At 49.8% G+C, this 21,963-nt stretch overlaps 1 protein-coding gene across 1 annotated transcript in view; it reads right to left on the reverse strand.

Annotated features, from left to right (window-relative positions):
- LOC142257368 (uncharacterized) overlaps positions 1-21,963 on the reverse strand; it is a 560,365-nt gene that overhangs the window by 252,860 nt on the left and 285,542 nt on the right. The window contains exons 7-9 of the mRNA XM_075329457.1: positions 19,940-20,116; positions 19,727-19,850; positions 19,578-19,645 (exon numbers count right to left, since the gene is read on the reverse strand). Of these exons, the coding sequence (XP_075185572.1) occupies positions 19,578-19,645; positions 19,727-19,850; positions 19,940-20,116 (369 nt within the window). The remainder of the gene's footprint in view (positions 1-19,577; positions 19,646-19,726; positions 19,851-19,939; positions 20,117-21,963) is intronic.

The following is a 21,963-nucleotide window of genomic DNA, read 5'->3' on the forward strand; positions in this document are numbered from 1 at the left end:
GCACGATCTGCACTCCGTCCTATACCAGGCGCTCTTGTCATACCAATGAACAGAAAACAAGAATCATTACAAATTCAAAAAGCCACAAACACATGGACTTATAGGAGCTATACTCCAAACATAACTGCAGGGAGTTTCCCAGCTAAGCAACTGAAAGGGAAAATCCCTGCATGCAAATAAACTGAAAACAACCACAGCAAATGACAAACTCAGATAAGAGTAAAAGAACCAAACAACAAATAAAGAGCAAAGCACTTATCTGGGGTAAATGTGGTGTGGAGCAGAATGAAGCAGGCTGGTGAACAAAGAACAACTGACATCCGGCATAGCCTGCTATCAGACCAAAATTTAAATAAGCAGAGAGTTAGCAATGGAAACGCCCATTGCTCAACACACCTAGACTATGTCCAAACCATTCCTGGCCACAAGAGGGAGCCTCCCAGCAGCCAAAGCATAACTGACATTCACAACACCCCAGGGACCCTGAAGACCAGTGCCAGTAACAACAAAACATTCCAGTTAATCCCTGTTAATCCCAAATTCCCCACAAACTTGTACCAGTCCCCGTAGGGGGCTATAGCGATCAGCAATCCGATCGCTCTGCACTATCTGCTGATCACAGCTACACAGCTGTAAACAGAAGATACGTGCACTTCCTGCTTCCCTGGCCTGCGTGGAAAGCAAAAGTGAAAGTGGTTCATGTCTAGCACAGGAGTCATCACATGACCCTGTGCTACCATGACAACCACTGGAAGTCACGTGATCATGTCACGTGACTTCCGGTATCGGGCGGTAAGTAAAACTTTACCGCGATCGAGTTTATAATGGCGCTGTCACATATTGACAGCACCATTACAGGGGTTAAATGGCACGAGCAGATAACGATTCAGCTTGTGCCTAGCAGGCACACATCTCAGCTGTGAAAATCAGCTGAGATGTGCGCCGATCGCGGCATGCTGCTGCCGGCAGACCGCGGGCAGTAACGTTATGACCGCTAGGACGTAATTTTACTGCCCGCGGTCGTTAAGGGGTTAATAACACTCATTAAAAGTTATATTTTATTACCATTGCTATTCTTATTCACAAATTTTGGTAATTACGTTCTCTCTACTAACTCAAACTATGCTAGAGGGGTCAGCCTGCTAGTACACTGAAATGTACCTTTTGTATGTCAGTCAGTCAAGATAGATGAAGACAGGTATGTTTGTCTATTGGCACAGTTGGTTGGCGTTCCATATATCAGAGTGGCAGTGTACATTCCACCGCCATACTCAAGAAAAGTTCTGCAGGAAGCTCTTAAGTTTGCAGCGCAGGCTCCTGCTTTGCCACTCCTGCTCCTTGGGGATTTTAATACAATTGATAAAGATATGGATAGACTGCGACAAAGAGGTGTAGCGCCCGGTCCTGGCCCCAACGTGGTATCCCCGCACGTCCCCACTCCCAGGCCAGCGGGGGTGCCCTCTCTCTCAGCTGCCAGCTCCCACTGCAGTATTACCGTCGCTCCCGTTCCTAGGCTCCAGCAGAGGCATCTTCCCTCTCTCTTGCCCGGTGGAGCTGCCTGACCCAGAGCCGTGGGGTACCCGGTCTCGGGCTTTTAGTTTTCGGGGGATTGTCACAGGTGGCTGTGCCCAGTCCCTGGTGGCAGTTAAAAGAAGTCTGATAAAAACAATAGTAAAAATAAATAAAATAATAGTGTCTTGTGACGCCACCTACGGCCCTCGGTAATGTTACCAACGCTGCTTGCAGACCTCCAGGGTGATGATGAAGGAGCTATGTCCCCGAGGCCTTTATAAAATATCGAGATTTCACACACAGGGAGACAGCTTACCACACAAGTCTTGATATCGGTCTCTTCAAGGCCGCTGAGATGTGGCTCCCCATGTTCAGGCAAACATAGTCTGTAGTGAGAGTAGGAACTTTGGTTAGCAATAACTGTCACACACACACACACACACACCCCGTGTCTTTCCTTCTGTAGCTTTACTGATGTTAGCAGGGATAAGTCCAGGGTACAGTCCGGGTGGTCAGAAAAACCACAAAGAACTATATCAAAAAAACACCAAAAAGGAGCCAAGACAAATGATATGTGCACACAGAATGTGGTGAGCCTTCCTCATAAAGATGGCTGCAGCCGAGGTGCAAGATGCTGATGTCACAGCCACTCAACCTCCACACTAGGGGGGAGGGGCGGCTGCTTAGCATAAGACATGCACACTAATAAGGCTTGTGTGGGGCCCCGAGGCTCGGTGTCGGTGCAGCTGTGCATTACCTTCAGGGACTCCACGCGGCTGGATCTTGTCACAGGTAGGAAATCCTCCATGTTGATTGTCGTGACGCCACTCTCAGAATTGCGGTCAGTGGAGACCGCCACTGCAGATTAGGGGTGCCTGGGGCTGATAGTGGGTGCAGTCAGTTGTAATAGCCTCCTGAGAGTGAGGCATGCCCCAGGGTCCCGTGTAGGTGTGTGGAACTACAAGTCGCAGAATGACTCACACGCACAAGCAGGATGTCTTTCAGGGGTTTTACTCACTGATGGTGGCAGGGTGAGTAACCCGGGCGTAGCTGGGATGAACCAGGCTGGAACCAGGTGTCCTTCAGGCTGACTTGTGAGGGTGACTACCAACTCGCCTTCCTTAGCCCTTTGCGTTTTGGGGTCGCCCAGGGAAGTTGCTGGTGCCTCTCTCCCCTTCTTTTTTGCCCGTTTGCTTGTAGCCTGGACCAGGTCACTCCGGCTGCTTGCCTCCTGTGAGCTATGGGCCCTCACTTTGCTACGTGGCTGAGGACTCTGTAGTGTTGTCTTGGGGGTGTAAAGTGCCCCCTCATGCAGGTTTGGCAAAGGACAGGTGGATCTATCCCTGCACTGGGACCTGCTACCCGTTTGGGCCTGGTATCTCCCTGACAGTCTCCTTACTTTCCACTCCGTTGCTCTCTCTTTAGCTGTGGGTGGATTTCGGGCAGCACTACCAGGTGACCGTTCTCCCCCGTCGGTAGTCACTGCGCGTACGTTGTCAGAATTGTGTAGAGCTACAGGGTCTGCTTCTGCTCTCCCTGAACTTCACCACTCAACTGTCTTCGGCTCACTCTTCCCTCCTCTCCTGTTCTTGCCTACGTCACCTAGCAACCAGGCTCTCTACCACACCCCTTGAGTGGAGATGGAGGCTTCGCCCCCTCCTGGGATCCCCAGGGGTCCTCCCAAAGGTGCATGTGTGAGACCTAGTCACTATGCGCCTGTGTAGTCACACCTCGGTCAGCCTTCTGGATTACCTGTTTTGTACTGTCCCCAACATGGGTGCAGTACTCAGTGGTGCCTGACCAGGTCAGGGGCGCCACATTCCCCCTTAGTTATCACCAGCACATCCTCGGGCTGCAAGACAACATTTTTAAAATGCGTACAACAGTAAAACATGGTAAAACGTTTTAAAACCATCAGGTACCATACATCACCACCCTCCACCCACAAGTCCGTTAACCCACCCTAAACCCTCTCAGGCGACAGGTCACCGGTTTCTTTTTGGTAACCAGGTCTGGGCCATCAGCTTCCCCAGACCTTTCTTCCCATCTGCCTCTCCCGTTGGCCGCGCCTTCAGCCACTTCTGGCAGGATGTAGAGGCGGCTTTCATGGTCTGGTGGTTTCAGGGTATACCTGGCCTGGTGGAGCCGCGCCTTCAGCCTCTTCTGGCAGGATGTAGAGGCGGCCTCCACAGTTGGTGCTGACCAGGTACCCTCTTTGTGGTGGAGAGCCAGGCCCCATAAACAGGCGTGCTCCCTGGTAGTGGTTGTACCTCTGGGGTAACTATAAACACTGCGAGAGTTTGTGGCTATAGCCAGTTCATAGCCTTAAGGTTCATTTTTCAGAGTGCAAAAAGAGGTTTCTCACATTAGTTCATGTGGGCACATTTCTTGAACATGTAAACGTTGCAAAACTTGTCAAAACTTGTAACTTCTGTACTTTACTTGCTTTACACAGATTCCTCCTCACCAGGGCTTGGGCCTGTAGGGCTGTGGCACCTGTTGCTTTCTCCATCTCTGTCATCATCTGTAGTGGTCTCATCAATGGGTTCTTTATCTTTTCTTCCCTCTTCTTCTGTATCTGTTTCTTTTCCTCCTTCTTTATCTTGTAGTGTTGAGACAGCAGGGTTTCTGTAGGGATTTCTGGGGCATGGTGTGACATCTAGTGCGTACCATCCGCGTTCTCCTTGGTGCTTTGTGAATTCTACTGGGTCTCTTATCTGTAGGTTTCTTCCTGGATGTCCTCTAGGTAAATGTGCTCTTACATCCCTTCTGTTCACAAAGATGCCTTCTTTCATACCAGGTGCAACTATGAAACCATATCCACTCTTCAAGCTGAAGTCTTCTACAACTCCTCGACAAAGTGGGCCTCTGACCTGGGATTTAGCTCTCCTTAAAGACCGCTTCTCTTCCAAGTCTCTGGCTGTTACTTCATCCTTCCTATCTGGAGACTGCTGTGCAGGTGGATCCCTTGTCCTGCTGCGGCGCCGTGTCCTGCAGGCTGGGTCCTGTCTGGCTGCCACCTCACCGCCTGCAGGCTCCCAGGTGAGGTATCTGGACAAATCTTCCTCAGCGGAGGATGTCGGGCCCTCTTCATCCCAGCGGGAGTACGGCAGCATCTCTGGCTCTTGGACTGGTGCTGCATCCACTGCTGATGGCTCTGGAGTCAGCTTCTCAGCTTCCTGGCCTCCCCTCCCCCTTAGTTCTTCTGGGCACTCCTCTTGTGGCAGCGCTAGGGATGGATTTTCATCAGCAGGCCAGGGCGGGGGACCCTTTGGCATGAATGTTGCAGGAGTCTTCCTGTGGGTATGCGGAGGGAGCAGATACCGGTCCACCATCTCCTTTGGGAAGTGGGCCTCTAGATCAGCCTTCAGCTTCCAGTATTCGGGGTCCTCCCCCAGCAGGGACTTCCTAGCAGGGACTTCCTTGGGCTGGGGAGCGGTGTCTGCTCTGGCCTTGCAGGCCGGGGTAAATAATTGTACAGTCTTGTCTTGGCGGGCCGAGCCTGGCGTGGCAGCGGCCTGGACTTGGCGGGCCGGGTTGGGCGCTTCTGCGGCGACCTGGACTTGGCGGGCCGAGCAGGGCATCGCTGCGGCGGCCTGGATTGGCGTCGCTGCAGGGACCGGATCTTGTCGGGCCGGGCAGGGCCTCGCTGCGGCGGCCTGGATTGGCGTCGCAGCTGCGATGGGATCTGTGCAGGCCGGGCTGGACGTCGCTGCAGCGATCTGGGCTTGGCGGGCCGCACCTGACGTGGCTGCGGCCTGGTTCGGCGTCGCAGTTGCAGCCGGTCCTTGGCGGGCCGCACCTGCGGCGTGGAGGAGGATCGCGGTGGCAGCCGGATCTTTGCGGGCCGGGCAGGGCATCGTTGCGGCGGCCTGGGCTCGGCGGGCCGCACCTGGCGTGGCTGCGGCCTGATTCAGCGTCGCCGCGCCGGGCATCTCTCCAGGGATCGCGGGCATGGCAGCAGGGGTCGGGGCACTCGCGCTGACAGGGGCAACACAGGACTCACCCATCGGTAACATCATCGGGGTCTGAGTCGTCGCCGCTCGGTCTGGCACTCGTCGTGCGGTTCCCCTCTCATAGGCCTGAACCGCTGCAGCCATCTCCAGAAGCTCCGTGCGTCCCTCGCTGATCTGCCATACGACCCTGGCCTCCAGTTGGTCGCAAAACTGGGCAAGTTCCCGATACCACCAGGCAGCGGAGCCTGGCTCTGGGTCTCTGCGTTCAGACGCCATTTCCTCTGCGTCTCCTTCTTCTAGTAGCAGGCTTCTGGCTCCCTTTCTTTCCCGACGTCTCTGAACGCCTCCGCTCTCATCACTTGCGAGACCAGGACCCTTCAGGGGATCTCTGGGTAGCCACACCTCTTCGTGGGCGGTAACTTCTCCCAGCGCGGGCTGCTGTTGTTTTTCAGCGCGCTTTTCATGGTGGCAATATGGCGGCGCTTCCAATTTTCCAAGCGGACCGCCCAGGCACATGGTCACCTGTCTGAACAGGTCTAGTCCTTATCCTGTTTGTGACGCCAGATATGTGGGGCCCCGAGGCTCGGTGTCGGTGCAGCTGTGCATTACCTTCAGGGACTCCACGCGGCTGGATCTTGTCACAGGTAGGAAATCCTCTATGTTGATTGTCGTGACGCCACTCTCAGAATTGCGGTCAGTGGAGACCGCCACTGCAGATTGGGGGTGCCTGGAGCTGATAGTGGGTGCAGTCAGTTGTAATAGCCTCCTGAGAGTGAGGCATGCCCCAGGGTCCCGTGTAGGTGTGTGGAACTACAAGTCGCAGAATGACTCACACGCACAAGCAGGATGTCTTTCAGGGGTTTTACTCACTGATGGTGGCAGGGTGAGTAACCCGGGCGTAGCTGGGATGAACCAGGCTGGAACCAGGTGTCCTTCAGGCTGACTTGTGAGGGTGACTACCAACTCGCCTTCCTTAGCCCTTTGCGTTTTGGGGTAACCCCTGCTTGAAGCCCTGCTGGGGTCGCCCAGGGAAGTTGCTGGTGCCTCTCTCCCCTTCTTTTTTGCCCGTTTGCTTGTAGCCTGGACCAGGTCACTCCGGCTGCTTGCCTCCTGTGAGCTATGGGCCCTCACTTTGCTACGTGGCTGCGGACTCTGTAGTGTTGTCTTGGGGGTGTAAAGTGCCCCCTCATGCAGGTTTGGCAAAGGACAGGTGGATCTATCCCTGCACTGGGACCTGCTACCCGTTTGGGCCTGGTATCTCCCTGACAGTCTCCTTACTTTCCACTCCGTTGCTCTCTCTTTAGCTGTGGGTGGATTTCGGGCAGCACTACCAGGTGACCGTTCTCCCCCGTCGGTAGTCACTGCGCGTACGTTGTCAGAATTGTGTAGAGCTACAGGGTCTGCTTCTGCTCTCCCTGAACTTCACCACTCAACTGTCTTCGGCTCACTCTTCCCTCCTCTCCTGTTCTTGCCTACGTCACCTAGCAACCAGGCTCTCTACCACACCCCTTGAGTGGAGATGGAGGCTTCGCCCCCTCCTGGGATCCCCAGGGGTCCTCCCAAAGGTGCATGTGTGAGACCTAGTCACTATGCGCCTGTGTAGTCACACCTCGGTCAGCCTTCTGGATTACCTGTTTTGTACTGTCCCCAACATGGGTGCAGTACTCAGTGGTGCCTGACCAGGTCAGGGGCGCCACATTTGCACTGGGAGCCCATCATATAATGAGTGAAATGCACAGTGTCTGAACTGTGATCTATAAATGATGCCAGAAACCCAGTTCAGGCGGGCAAAACAGCACTATATAGGTGCATCTCGCACGGATACACGAGACGCACAGTGTCTGAATAATGGCCTATAAATGACGCACAACACCAGGTCCAGGCGGGTCAGTTAGCACTATGAGTACATAAAACATGACAGGCTCACCATTTAACCACCTGAATTCAAAAGGTCCACACACATCCTGCAAAAATGGATAAAATGTGCCATACCTCAAATAGTGAGATATTAGTTTATATTTTGGCCCAAAATATGTAAGCTCGCAATCCGTTCGTCAAGGATTCTCACACTTGTGAGTCCCTACACTGAATTAGTTAGAAAAACCACAAAGAACTATATCAAAAAAACACCAAAAAGGAGCCAAGACAAATGATATGTGCACACACAAAATGTGGTGAGCCTTCCTCATAAAGATGGCTGCAGCCGAGGTGCACGATGCTGATGTCACAGCCACTCAACCTCCACACTAGGGGGGAGGGGCGGCTGCTTAGCATAAGACATGCACACTAATAAGGCTTGCACTGGGAGCCCATCATATAATGAGTGAAATGCACAGTGTCTGAACTGTGACCTATAAATGACGCCAGAAACCCAGGTCAGGCGGGCAAAACAGCACTATATAGGTGCATCTCGCACGGATACACGAGACGCAGTGTCTGAATAATGGCCTATAAATGACGCACAACACCAGGTCCAGGCGGGTCAGTTAGCACTATGAGTACATAACACATGACAGGCTCACCATTTAACCACCTGAATTCAAAAGGTCCACACACATCCTGCAAAAATGGATAAAATGTGCCATACCTCAAATAGTGAGATATTAGTTTATATTTTGGCCCAAAATATGTAAGCTCGCAATCCGTTCGTCAAGGATTCTCACACTTGCGAGTCCCTACACTGAATTAGTTAGAAAAACCACAAAGAACTATATCAAAAAAACACCAAAAAGGAGCCAAGACAAATGATATGTGCACACACAGAATGTGGTGAGCCTTCCTCATAAAGATGGCTGCAGCCGAGGTGCAAGATGCTGATGTCACAGCCACTCAACCTCCACACTAGGGGGGAGGGGCGGCTGCTTAGCATAAGACATGCACACTCATAAGGCTTGCACTGGGAGCCCATCATATAATGAGTGAAATGCACAGTGTCTGAACTGTGACCTATAAATGACGCCAGAAACCCAGGTCAGGCGGGCAAAACAGCACTATATAGGTGCATCTCGCATGGATACACGAGACGCACAGTGTCTGAATAATGGCCTATAAATGACGCACAACACCAAGTCCAGGCGGGTTTCTGGCGTCATTTATAGGACACAGTTCAGACACTGTGCATTTCACTCATTATATGATGGGCTCCCAGTGCAAGCCTTATTAGTGTGCATGTCTTATGCTAAGCAGCCGCCCCTCCCCCTAGTGTGGAGGTTGAGTGGCTGTGACATCAGCATCTTGCACCTCGGCTGCAGCCATCTTTATGAGGAAGGCTCACCACATTCTGTGTGTGCACATATCATTTGTCTTGGCTCCTTTTTGGTGTTTTTTTTTATATAGTTCTTTGTGGTTTTTCTAACTAATTCAGTGTAGGGACTCGCAAGTGTGAGAATCCTTGACGAACGGATTTCGAGCTTACATATTTTGGGCCAAAATATAAACTAATATCTCACTATTTGAGGTATGGCACATTTTATCCATTTTTGCAGGATGTGTGTGGACCTTTTGAATTCAGGTGGTTAAGTGGTGAGCCTGTCATGTGTTATGTACTCATAGTGCTAACTGACCCGCCTGGACCTGGTGTTGTGCGTCATTTATAGGCCATTATTCAGACACTGTGCGTCTTGTGTATCCGTGCGAGATGCACCTATATAGTGCTGTTTAGCCCGCCTGACCTGGGTTTCTGGCGTCATTTATAGGTCACAGTTCAGACACTGTGCATTTCACTCATTATATGATGGGCTCGCAGTGCAAGTGTGGCGCCCCTGACCTGGTCAGGCACCACTGAGTACTGCACCCATGCTGGGGACAGTGCAACACAGGTAATCCAGAAGGCTGACCGAGGTGTGACTACACAGGCGCATAGTGATCAGGTCTCACACATGTACCTTTGGGAGGACCCCTGGGGATCCCAGGAGGGGGCGAGGCCTCCATCTCCACTCAAGGGGTGTGGTAGAGAGCCTGGTTGCTAGGTGGCGTAGGCAGGCACAAAGGGAAAAGAGGAAGGAGGAGGAGAGAGCAGTCTGAAGCAGAGTGTGGAGGAGTGAGGAGCATGGAAGTGGAGCTCAGACAGGAGCAGCAGTGCAGGTCCCACGAGTGAGCCGGTTTAGTGTGCAGCTCAGGGAAAGCAGACGTGAGGAGCAGACCCTGGAGCTGTTGCAGTCTAACAGCGTCCGCGCAGTGACTACCGACGGGGGAGAACGGTCACCTGGTAGTGCTGCCCGAAATCCACACACAGCTAAAGAGAGAGCAACGGAGTGGAAAGTAAGGAGACTGTCAGGGAGTTACCAGGCCCAAACGGGTAGCAGGTCCCAGTGCAGGGATAGATTCACCTTTCCTTGCCAAACCTGCATGAGGGGGCATTTTACACCCCCAAGACAACACCACAGAGTCTGCAGCCACGTAGCCACAGTTAGGGCCCATAGTTCACAGGAGGCAAGCAGCTGGAGTGATCTGGTCCAGGCTACAAGCAAACGGGCCAAAACGAGGGGAGCAGTTACTTCCCTGGGTGACCCCCATAGGGACTAAAAGTCGGGGTTACCACAAACCACAGAAGGGCTAAGGAAGGCGAGTCGGTAGCCACCCTCATCAGTCAGCCTGAAGGATACCTGGTTCCAGCCTGGTTCATCCCAGCTACGCCCGGGTTACTCACCCTGCCATCAACAGTGAGTAAAACCCCTGAAAGACATTCTGCTTGTGTTGAGTTATTCTGCGCCTTGTGGTTCCACACACTTACACAGGGCCCTGGGGCTTGCCTCACTCTCAGGAGGCTATTACAACTGACTGCACCCACCATCAGCCCCAGGCATCCCTTAATCTGCAGTGGCGGTCCCCACTGACCGCAATTCTGAGAGTGGCGTCACGACAATCCTAAAAGAAGGTTCCCTACCTGTGACCAGACGGTTCCATCCACGTGGAGTCCCTGAAGGTAATGCACCGACACAACACTTGTGGGGCTTCACACAAGCCTTATTAGTGTGAATGTCTTATGCTAAGCAGCCGCCCCTCCCCCCTAGTGTGGAGGTTGAGTGGCTGTGACATCAGCATCTTGCACCTCGGCTGCAGCCATCTTTATGAGGAAGGCTCACCACATTCTGTGTGTGCACATATCATTTGTCTTGGCTCCTTTTTGGTGTTTTTTTGATATAGTTCTTTGTGGTTTTTCTAACTAATTCAGTGTAGAGACTCGCAAGTGTGAGAATCCTTGACGAACGGATTGCGAGCTTACATATTTTGGGCCAAAATATAAACTAATATCTCACTATTTGAGGTATGGCACATTTTATCCATTTTTGCAGGATGTGCGTGGACCTTTTGAATTCAGGTGGTTAAATGGTGAGCCTGTCATGTTTTATGTACTCATAGTGCTAACTGACCCGCCTGGACCTGGTGTTATGCGTCATTTATAGGCCATTATTCAGACACTGTGCGTCTCGTGTATCCGTGCGAGATGCACCTATATAGTGCTGTTTTGCCCGCCTGACCTGGGTTTCTGGCGTCATTTATAGGTCACAGTTCAGACACTGTGCATTTCACTCATTATATGATGGGCTCCCAGTGCAAGCCTTATTAGTGTGCATGTCTTATGCTAAGCAGCCGCCCCTCCCCCCTAGTGTGGAGGTTGAGTGGCTGTGACATCAGCATCTTGCACCTCGGCTGCAGCCATCTTTATGAGGAAGGCTCACCACATTCTGTGTGTGCACATATCATTTGTCTTGGCTCCTTTTTGGTGTTTTTTTGATATAGTTCTTTGTGGTTTTTCTAACTAATTCAGTGTAGGGACTCGCAAGTGTGAGAATCCTTGACGAACGGATTGCGAGCTTACATATTTTGGGCCAAAATATAAACTAATATCTCACTATTTGAGGTATGGCACATTTTATCCATTTTTGCAGGATGTGTGTGGACCTTTTGAATTCAGGTGGTTAAATGGTGAGCCTGTCATGTGTTATGTACTCATAGTGCTAACTGACCCGCCTGGACCTGGTGTTGTGCGTCATTTATAGGCCATTATTCAGACACTGTGCGTCTCGTGTATCCGTGCGAGATGCACCTATATAGTGCTGTTTTGCCCGCCTGACCTGGGTTTCTGGCGTCATTTATAGGTCACAGTTCAGACACTGTGCATTTCACTCATTATATGATGGGCTCCCAGTGCAAGCCTTATTAGTGTGCATGTCTTATGCTAAGCAGCCGCCCCTCCCCCCTAGTGTGGAGGTTGAGTGGCTTGGCATCTTGCACCTCGGCTGCAGCCATCTTTATGAGGAAGGCTCACCACATTCTGTGTGTGCACATATCATTTGTCTTGGCTCCTTTTTGGTGTTTTTTTGATACAGTCCGGGTGGTCAGGTGGCAGTTGGGATTTCCACATCTGTGAGTTTTGAGGCCTCCTTATTGCTGTGTGTCTGTTTAAGTCCTGGGCTGTTTTAAGCCTGGCCCTGACCTCTCCCGTGTCTCTCACTTGTATAGCAGGTGTAATGAACTGTTCTCCTGGGCACCAATAACTCTGCTGCGGTCCATGGCTCTATTGATGACTGTGCTACAAGAGTTTCTGTGCTTGGAGACTGAAGTCCCCCTTGCCTTCCGGACTTTTTTGCTGGGACTGATTAAACCAGTGCAGACTCTGACTCCGGGTTGTTTCTTCTGGAGAGTACCGAACTGGTTCCTTCAACCCTTCTCTGTCTCGCCTTGCCTCCGACCCTCACTAAGGATCCCTCACACTGCTAGGCTTTTCCCCTGGTACTCGCCAACACAGCACCGTTTTCAGGTGGCTTCCTCTGTCAGTCCTGCACTAGACCCCACCGGTTTCATGTGCCTCTCTCAGCCCCCAGCATTGGAATTTCTAGGAGACGTCAACTAACATCAGCCAGTACGTCTGACGTCAGCTAATGACAAAAAAGAAAAAGCGATCAGACATCCTTAATGCAAAAAATTGTTTATTAAGTTATAGAAGGTGATACAGTGGGGGTGGAAAATGTGACCACACAGGTCAGGAAAAGAGCACACAATTCCCACAGCAAGTGTAATTGCTAAATGTTAAAGTATACATAGATATTAATAAAGGTATAAATTACAATACCGGAAAATGGTAATCCAGGCAGGCACAGATTATATAAAAAATTGCAAATGCTAAGTATATCGGAAGTAATACAAACAGCCCAAAAATTACAAACTGAAATGTGTACAAAAATGACCACCTATGGTAGATTTACATCAAAAGATCTGGGAATGTAAATTGCAATGTGCTAACAGAGTATTTAATGGCACTGATTAAAAGCAACTATATATTCCAGGGCCCTTGGTGTGATAAATGTCATATTTTAAATCATACCGAAGGGATCATATGTAAATAGATTATACAGGGGATAGAACATACTATCTACGTATTATCTAAGATAGTAAACAGAGATCTGCTTACCAAGTTTGATACAGAGAGCAAACCAGACTGCGTAATCCTGCACTTCAAAAAAGTGTTGCTGGTATTGATAGAGAAGAGCGCCCACCCGACGGCCGTTTCGGCGTGAGACTTCGTCAGGGAGTGACATCATGTGCATGAACGTTAGTATAAAAAGGTCCAGTGTCCAATCAGTGCATGACCCGCGAGAGATTGACGCATCAGCGTCCCTAGAAGCGGGCCCGCCCAACCGCCGCACCACATGGGGCTCCGGGTCACATGGAAATCACAGGATCACCAAAGCATAGAGATGCAGCGCACGGATGGAGGAGACCGCAAGAGAACTGCGCAGATCATGGCCGATGGGGAAAAATGCAATACCACAATTTGGAAGCATGCCATCTACTGATCTAAAGCGGGCTTTACACACTACGATATATCTAACGAGATGTCGGCGGGGTCACATTGTAAGTGACGCACATCCGGCCTTGTTAGTGATATCGTAGCATGTGACAGCTATGAACGAGCAGAAATACTCACCTTCTCGTTCATCACTGACATGTCGCTCATTTTCTAAAAATCGCACATCCTGTTGTTCATCGTACCAAGGGCAGCACACACATTACTCCGTGTGACACCCGGGAACGATGAACACAGCTTACCTGCGGCCGCCGGCAATGCTGAAGAAAGGAGGTGGGCGGGATGTTTACGTCCCGCTCATCTCCGTCCCTCCGCTTATATTGGCCAGCTGCTGTGTGACGTCGCTGTGACGCCAAACGTCCCTCCCCCTTCAGGAAGTTGATGTTCGCCGCCCACAGCGAGGTCGTTTAAAAGGTAAGTACGTGTGATGGGAGGGTTACAACATTGCCCGTGCCGCACAAACGATGGGGGCGGGTGCGATCGCACAACATATTGGAACGTATAAAGCAGGCTTAAGCTTAGCAAGAGTTGATTTACTGCTATGATATTTCCCACATTTTAAACAAACATGTCTTTTACCTTGTGTGAATTTTCATGTGTCTAACAAAAGTGAATCTGTGAGCAAAGCATTTCCCACATTCTGAACATGAAAATGGCTTCTCCCCCGTGTGAGTTTTTATATGCATATTAAGCTGATTTCTGAATAAAACATTTCCCACATTCAAAACATGAAAATGGCTTCTCCCCTGTGTGAGATTTTAGATAAACATTAAGCTCGGATTTCCGAATAAAACATTACCCACAATCTGAACATAAAAATGGCTTCTCCCCTGTGTGTTTTTTATGGTCATGAAACTGTGATTTCCAAATAAAACATTTTCCACATTCTGAACAAGAAAATGGCTTCTCCCTTGTGTGAGATTTTAAATGCAAATCAAGCTGTGATTTCTGAATAAAACATTTCCCACATTCTGAACAGGAAAATGGCTTCTCCCCTGTGTGAGTTTTTATATGCCTATTAAGGGATGATTTCCAACTAAAACATTTCCCACATTCTGAACATGAAAATGGCTTCTCCCCCGTGTGAGTTTTTATATGACTGTGAAGCTGTGATTTCCGAATAAAAAATTTCCCACATTCTGAACAAGAAAATGGCTTCTCCCCTGTGTGAGATTTTATATGCAAATCAAGCTGTGATTTCTGAATATAACATTTCCCACATTCTGAACAGGAAAATGGCTTCTCCCCTGTGTGAGTTTTTATATGCACATCAAGCGGTGATTTATTAATAAAACATTTCCCACATTCTGAACATGAAAATGGCTTCTCACCTGTGTGAGTTTTTATATGCACATTAAGCTCTGATTTCCAACTAAAACATTTCCCACATTTTAAACAAGAAAATGACTTCTCCCCCGTGTGAGATTTTCTATGCCAATCAAGCTGTGATTTCCAACTAAAACATTTCTCACATTCTGAACAAGAAAAGGGCTTCTCCCCCGTGTGAGTTTTTATATGGCTATCAAGCTGTGATTTCCTAATAAAACATTTCCCACATTCTGAACAAGAAAATGGCTTCTCCCCCGAGTGAGTTTTTCTATGACAATTAAGCTGTGATTTCCGAATAAAAAATTTACCACATTCTGAACAAGAAAATGGCTTCTCTCCTGTGTGAGTTTTTATATGCACATCAAGCTGTGATTTCATAATAAAACATTTCCCACATTCTGAACAAGAAAATGGCTTCTCCCCCGTGTGAGTTTTTAGATGCACATCAAGCTGTGATTTCGTAATAAAACATTTCCCACATTCTGAACAAGAAAATGGCTTCTCCCCTGTGTGAGTTTTTAGATGAACTTCAAGCTGTGATTTCACACTAAAACATTTTCCACATTCTGGGCATGAAAATGGTTTTCCTTTGTGAATTATTTTGTGCGAAATTAGAGCTGACTTTTGGGTAAAACTCTTTCTACATTGATTACATGAATACGGCTTCTCCCCTGTGTGAGCGCTTTGTTGTTTAACACCTCTTCTGTGGTTTTTATTTTGCTGAATATTCTGCAGTGAATCAAGACATTGTTTAGAAGCAGCAGATGACAGATCCTGGGTGTGAAGGACTGAGGGTAGATCTGGGACAATTACTTGCTTTTCATATGTATTCTGCATAATGCCACAACCTTCTGTGAAAAGAATAAAACAGACTTTGTAAAATTTGCCACTTCAATGACCAACAACAACACAAGCTGCCCCTACACTAACTCCAGACACACTGCGCACAAGATGGCATCTGTGGATTTTCTTTTTTTTTTTTTTTTTTTGGGGGGGAGGGGGGTCTCCTGCTGCTCCTTTTCCCACCATATCCACAGACTCAACATGCAATCCTTAACCATAATGGTTGGAGGGCCCTTACTCATACATTTTGAAAGGCCCTCTTTCATACATTTGGGAAGGCCCACAGGTGGCCCTCTACCAGAAATTTTGGAGGGTCCTTCTTCTAGTTCCTTTCATCCTGGTCTGAATTACCCTCCCCATCAGTCCCAAGGTGGAAGCCCTGCCTCGGTGAAGCAGCAACAGGCTCTGTTTAAATGACTATCTTTAGATGATAAATCGCACACTGCAGCAGAGTTGTTGAAAGGTCTAATAGACGAGACAGATCTGTGTCTCTTGCCATCCGAACCAACAACCAGCCATGGTCGTGTGTGTTAACGTGCCTGTAACCTGGTGGTGGCTCTGAAGCTTAGGAAGCTCGCACATGTACCATGCCTGAGCCATGTGCTCTACTTCGTGGTTCAGCAGTTTATGAAAAACGAGCCCAATTTGCCAGAGCTACTTGTGAAGGTACGCTGTGTGCGCGCCCATTTCCACCAATCCACTCCAGCTGCCACTTGTCTGGCAGGGCTTCAGCAGCGGTTGCAAGTGGCAGCTCAGCTCAGCTGTGTGACGTGACAACGCTGGAACTCCACATTGCACATGTAGTTGGCAAGGCTTTCTGACCAACAGAAGGCATTAGTTGAATACCAGATACAGTTTAATAATTTTTATTTATATAGCGCCAAATATATTCCATCGCACTTTATAATACCAGCTCCAACATGAGGTATTCCGGTCAGCCCCCATGCATAAAAACTGACTCATGAACATAGATGTCTGAAATCTGTGACTTTCTACAAAAAATTGAGGAAACAACGAAGATGGGGTGATGATGAAGCCATAATCAGCATAACCATCCCGCTTTGGTGCCTCCTCAAATGCTCTGTGCTCCCAATTAAAGCAGCTTCGCATGTGGGCCAGGTGGGGAGGGAGGAAGAAAGTACAGAGCGCTACATGCTTGCTAATCCCTTGTCCAGGCACAGATGACACCTGCCAGGCACCAGACATTGCACATTCACAAGCACCATTAGCAACGTTGTCAGATGTTTTTCCCAGCCCAGCATTTAAGTATCCGTAATCCAGGACTTGTCATGGAAATGACAATATACAACCAGCCAAGCAAGCACCCACCCACAGGACCAAACACTGAAAGGGCATATTTACAGACTGCTTGCCCGCTGGTGCCTGTGAAAGTCTCTAAGTGAAGTGTCTCTCAGTTGCTATCCGAAACCCGGGCCGAGCCTCCTGCTCCAAGTCATGGGCCCATGAAGAGAGAGAAACACAAACTCCAGTTATCAGTGCTAGGTGTTACCCCAAGCTGAGCCCAGGAAGGTTCTGTTCTAGTGTATTTCTATCCCATGTGGTGCCCGCCTCCAGTAGTTGTCCTAGCGACTGGGAAAGTCCCATGCTTCGTGATGGCTAAGGCCGGTTTCACACATCCGGCTTTTCGCCGGTTTGCCGGATCCGGCGCTCTCCCATACAGTGACTACAGTACAGTGACAGCGCAACAAGTGCCGGTCACATGCTGTCATGTGACCGGCGCATGTGACCCGGAAGTTACAGCGCTGTCACTGTACTGTATTGTCTGTACGGGAGAGCGCCGGATCCGGCAAACCGGCGAAAAGCCGGATGTGTAAAACCGGCCTAACTAACCTGCCTGCCCTAGTCCAACCCCCTGTTGAAAGCACCTTTATTGTTTTGTGTGTGTGTGTGTTTTGTGAAGACGCCGGCAGTTAACCCCCTCCTGACCCGGGATAGATATTACCCCATAAAAGTGGTGTAATACCCTGTGGCGCCTGAAGCGCAGGGGTGCCAGACATAGCCTCCACCATGTACTGTAATTGGAATGTTGCTCCAATATGGCACTCTGGGCTTGTGAGGAGTCTTCAAGGCACAGTATTTTCACCGCGTGTAGCTGACTCTAGGCATCGACCCTCTCCACATCCCCCCTCATGGCGGACAGTTCTATGCGGTATGCCAGTTCTAGCCCAGCAATATAGGCCTCCATATCGTCGCTGGTGGGAATGGAAGTTGAGCGTGTGTGCAACTCATTATGTTTAACCAGGAACCCTGTGGGCCCACGCAGTGCACTAATGGCCCAGCATTCCCAGGAACATCACTATCGGGGGTCCCCTGCCCCAAGCTCTCTCTCCCATTAGGAAGGATCCTCCTGTTATGTAGGCTCTGGCCCTCTGAGACCATGTGAGAGTCGCCATCCAGGTCCACTGTGCGACCATCTGACTGCGTTGGAGAAGAGGGATCCGCCTTGTACCCAAAGGCCTTGGGGTCCCAGGCCCGCTGTCCATGTTGCACCACCCACACAGCTTCTGCACCGCCAGCTGGCCGTTGGATCCCCATGCCTGGACATAACATACATCTGAGCAGAGTCTGGCTGCTCGGTGTCAGCTGTGCAGGAGGCTCCCCCTATGTTACTGCAGCTGCTGGTGCACAGGTATGAGCCAAGGCCATTTGAGGAGTCCTTTGGAGGCTTCTGGGAGTTCGAGCCAGGGGAAAAAGTGCTGAGAGTACCCAGTGTTGCACCCTTGCGTTCTGCCCCTTCTCCTCCGGGTCATAGTCTGCTTTCTGGCTCTGTTGGCTGCGTGCATCTGCTGATATTTGGTCCAGCGGCAGGAGCTCAGACACCACGTGTCCTCACTCCTCCATAGCCAGGTCATGCCCCACTAAATTCTTTTTTAAAACACACTGGACCCTAATTTTATGGCTCCATGATTTGTCATACACTGACGTGAGTGTAATAGGAGATAATGGATTCTTAAGGGTACTTTACACGCTGCGATATCGGTATCGATATCGCTACCGAGTGTACCCGCCCCCGTCAGTTGTGAGTCACGGGCAAATCGCTGCCCGTGGCGCACAACATCGCTAACACCCGTCACACGGACTTACCTCACTGCGACGTCACTCTAGCCGGCGATCCGCCTCCTTTCTAAGGGGGCGGTTCATGCGGCGTCACAGCGACGTCACACAGCAGCTATCCAATAGCAAAGGAGGGGCAGAGATGAGCAGACGGAACATACCGCCCACCTCCTTCCTTCCTTATTGCCTGAGGACGCAGGTAAGGAGATGTTCGTCGCTCCTGCGGTGTCACACATAGCGATGTGTGGTGCCGCAGGAACGACGAACAACATCATATCTGCAGCAGCAACGATATTTGGTAAAGAAGCGACGTGTCAACGATACACAATTTTTGATGTTTTTGCGATCGTCGAACGTCGCTCCTTGGTGTCACACGCTGCGATGTCACTAACGGCGCCGGATGTGCGTCACTAACGACGTGACCCTGACGATATATCGTTAGCTATGTCGCAACGTGTAAATGGCCCTTTAGTCCCTAAACTGGAGAAACCCCTCATCAGCCCTGACAGCGGATAATAGGAAAGAGCTGGATCTCGTCCTCGCTCACATCGGCAGAATTCATGTCCAGCTGTATATCTCCTCTATAACATAACTGCACATCCCATGTTATCACCTGCACCGGGATCACAGATTCAGTCACATTTCATGTGTATTTTACATGAAAGGTTAATATACCGCTGGAGAAACTGACACAGCAAAGAGCGGAAAATGTGTGACTTGTTTGTGTTATTGGGTGGTCTGTACTCACCAGGGCGGTGATCTGTAGGAATCTCCTCTTTAATCCGCTGATCGCCCCTCACATTTCTCTCTGGAGAATTAATATTGTTCAGATCTTTATCCGGATCCAAAAGCTGAAAAACAAAATATTGTAAAAGTCCCCGGGAATAATGGAGATAAGATCCGGACATGTGAGGTCTGTGGTCAGCTGTGATCCTGCCGTCTCCACCGCTCTCATTACACAAGTATAAAACATCTAATACTGGAGGAGAAGACAAGACTGAACACAAGGAGGTCATAGCCGTCTACACCTCATAGGGGAGATCTCCATCTACCTGAGGATCCTGTGGAGGAGGAGGAGGAGCGGGACATCTCTCTGGGGTCGTCCTCGTACTGGAGAGACCTGCAGGAGACACAGACAGGACGGACATCATTATTACATACAGATAATTATAGGCCGGGTGTATTCAGTCCTGTCTATTACCTGGTGATGTGCGGGGCTGGTGCTCCTCCATCATCACCTCCTTGTACCGCTCCTTGTGTCCTTCTAGATACCCCCACTCCTCCATGGAGAAATAGACAGTGACGTCCTGACACCTTATAGGAACCTGACAACACAATGATAAATGATACAGTCATCACCCAGAATCCTCCAGTGCCGTCCTGTATAATGTCCCAGGATTCCCAGCAGTGTCACCTCTCCAGTCAGCAGCTCCAGCATCTTGTTGGTGAGTTCCAGGATCTTCTGGTCATTGATGTCCTCATGTATCCGGGGGTGAGGTGGAGGCCCCGGGATTGGGCTCAGGGTTCCTCCCCGTCCTTCAGACACAGGGGCCTGACAGCGATCACTAGAGGTCTTCACTACTGTGTAATCCTGAGTGTGGAGACATTAATATCACTACAGACGAGTCCATCACCTCCCCGGTCATATCCTCTGTTATTCCCATAGATAATGATGTAATGTGATGACGTCAGAGCCTCTCACCTCCCCGGTCATATCCTCTGTTAGGCTAGGTTCACACACTGCGTTTTTTTGACGCTACGTTTTTGTGCGTTTTTTGCGGCAAAAACCGCACAAAAACGCACCCGCGGCAAAAAAAAACCCCAGCTGCCTATTTGTACCCGGCTGGGAACCAAAAATATAGGGAAGCCCTCTTTTTTTTAATTATTTCATGAAATAATTAAAAAAAAAAAAAATGACGTGAGCTTCGCCCAATTTTTGAGTCCAGCCGGGTACAACTAGGCAGCTGGGGATTGGAATCCACAGTGCAGGGTGCCCATGCTTTCTGGGCACCCCCGCTGTGAATTGCAGTCCCGCAGCCACCCCAGAAAATGGCGCTTTCATAGAAGCGCCATCTTCTGGCGCTGTATCCAACTCTTCCAGCTGCCCTGATGCCGGGTGGCTCGCTGGGTAATAATAGGGTTAGGGCTATCTGTATAGCTGGCCCTAAGCCCGAAATTCATGGTGTCACGCCAATATTAGACATGGCCACCATGAATTTCTAGTAAAGATAAAATAAAACACAACACACAGAAAAATATTTTTATTAGAAATAAAACACAACACAATTAGTGACTCCATCTTTATTGAAATAAAGAACCCCCCTCCGCAGTAATCCTGGGTCAAGGGTCCCGCGCCGTCCAATCCGGATCCAATATCATCTGATCGGTTTGCTGGAAGGCAAAGCGATCAGATGATGTGTCAGGTTCTAGGGGCTGAAGCACATCACACATCAGCTGATTGTATAAAAGCCGATTATACAATCAGCAGATGCATCGGTGCAAAAAACAAAAAAAAAAAATACTCACTTATGTGCTGATTACCGGCAGCTCCTGGAGCGATGGGGCGGGAGTCTGATCCTGTCCGATCGCTGCAGCAGCTGCCGGTAATCAGGGATGAAGTCTCCTGACGCATCCGCTGATAGCTTAAACCGGCCAGGCGCCCGCGTCACCGCGATACTTACGATCACCTGATCCGTCAGGTGACTGCATCAGGTGATCCATCGCCAGGTCCTGCATCTATCGGAGGTGTCCCAGCCGTCTGCACACAGCCGGAGCGGCGATACCGTGAGAGGAGATGGGAGCGGGCATGGCACCGGGAGTCTGCAGACAGGTGAGTATAACTTTTTTTTTTTTTTTCTACTGTTAACTTTTGTTTTCGCAGCCGCTTCCACCTCCCGCCCAGACATGGCGCCGCACGGCAGCATACATGCACAGGACTGTAGGTGGACGCGGCGGTGACGGTACCGGGAGGATTCACGCTTCTGTGTTTACTGACAGAAGGAATCCTCTTCCTGTACATGTCACTTTACTACCCACCTCCTGCGTTTATAGCTGCGTTTTTGGTCTTAGAAACGCACCAAAACGCAGCTATTTGCGTTTCTCATTGCGTCTTTCAACATCCCATTGCACTCAATGGATGAAAAGCGCAGTGAAAAACGCGGGAATAATTGACATGCTGCGTTTTTGTGGCACCACAAAAACGCAGCTGAAAAAAAACGCTGTGTGCAGACAGCAAAAATGAAAACTCATAGACTTTGCTGGGGAAGCAAAGTCATGCAGTTTTCTGAGCAAAAACGCACCCGAAAACTGCGCAAAAACGCCGCGTAAAACGCACTGTGTGAACTTACCCTTATTCCCATAGATAATGATGTAATGTGATGACATCAGAACCTCTCACCTCCCCGGTCATATCCTGTTATTCCCATAGATAATGATGTA

Source organism: Anomaloglossus baeobatrachus, chromosome 1, assembly GCF_048569485.1.
Source record: "Anomaloglossus baeobatrachus isolate aAnoBae1 chromosome 1, aAnoBae1.hap1, whole genome shotgun sequence".
Classification (NCBI taxonomy): Eukaryota; Metazoa; Chordata; class Amphibia; order Anura; family Aromobatidae; genus Anomaloglossus; species Anomaloglossus baeobatrachus.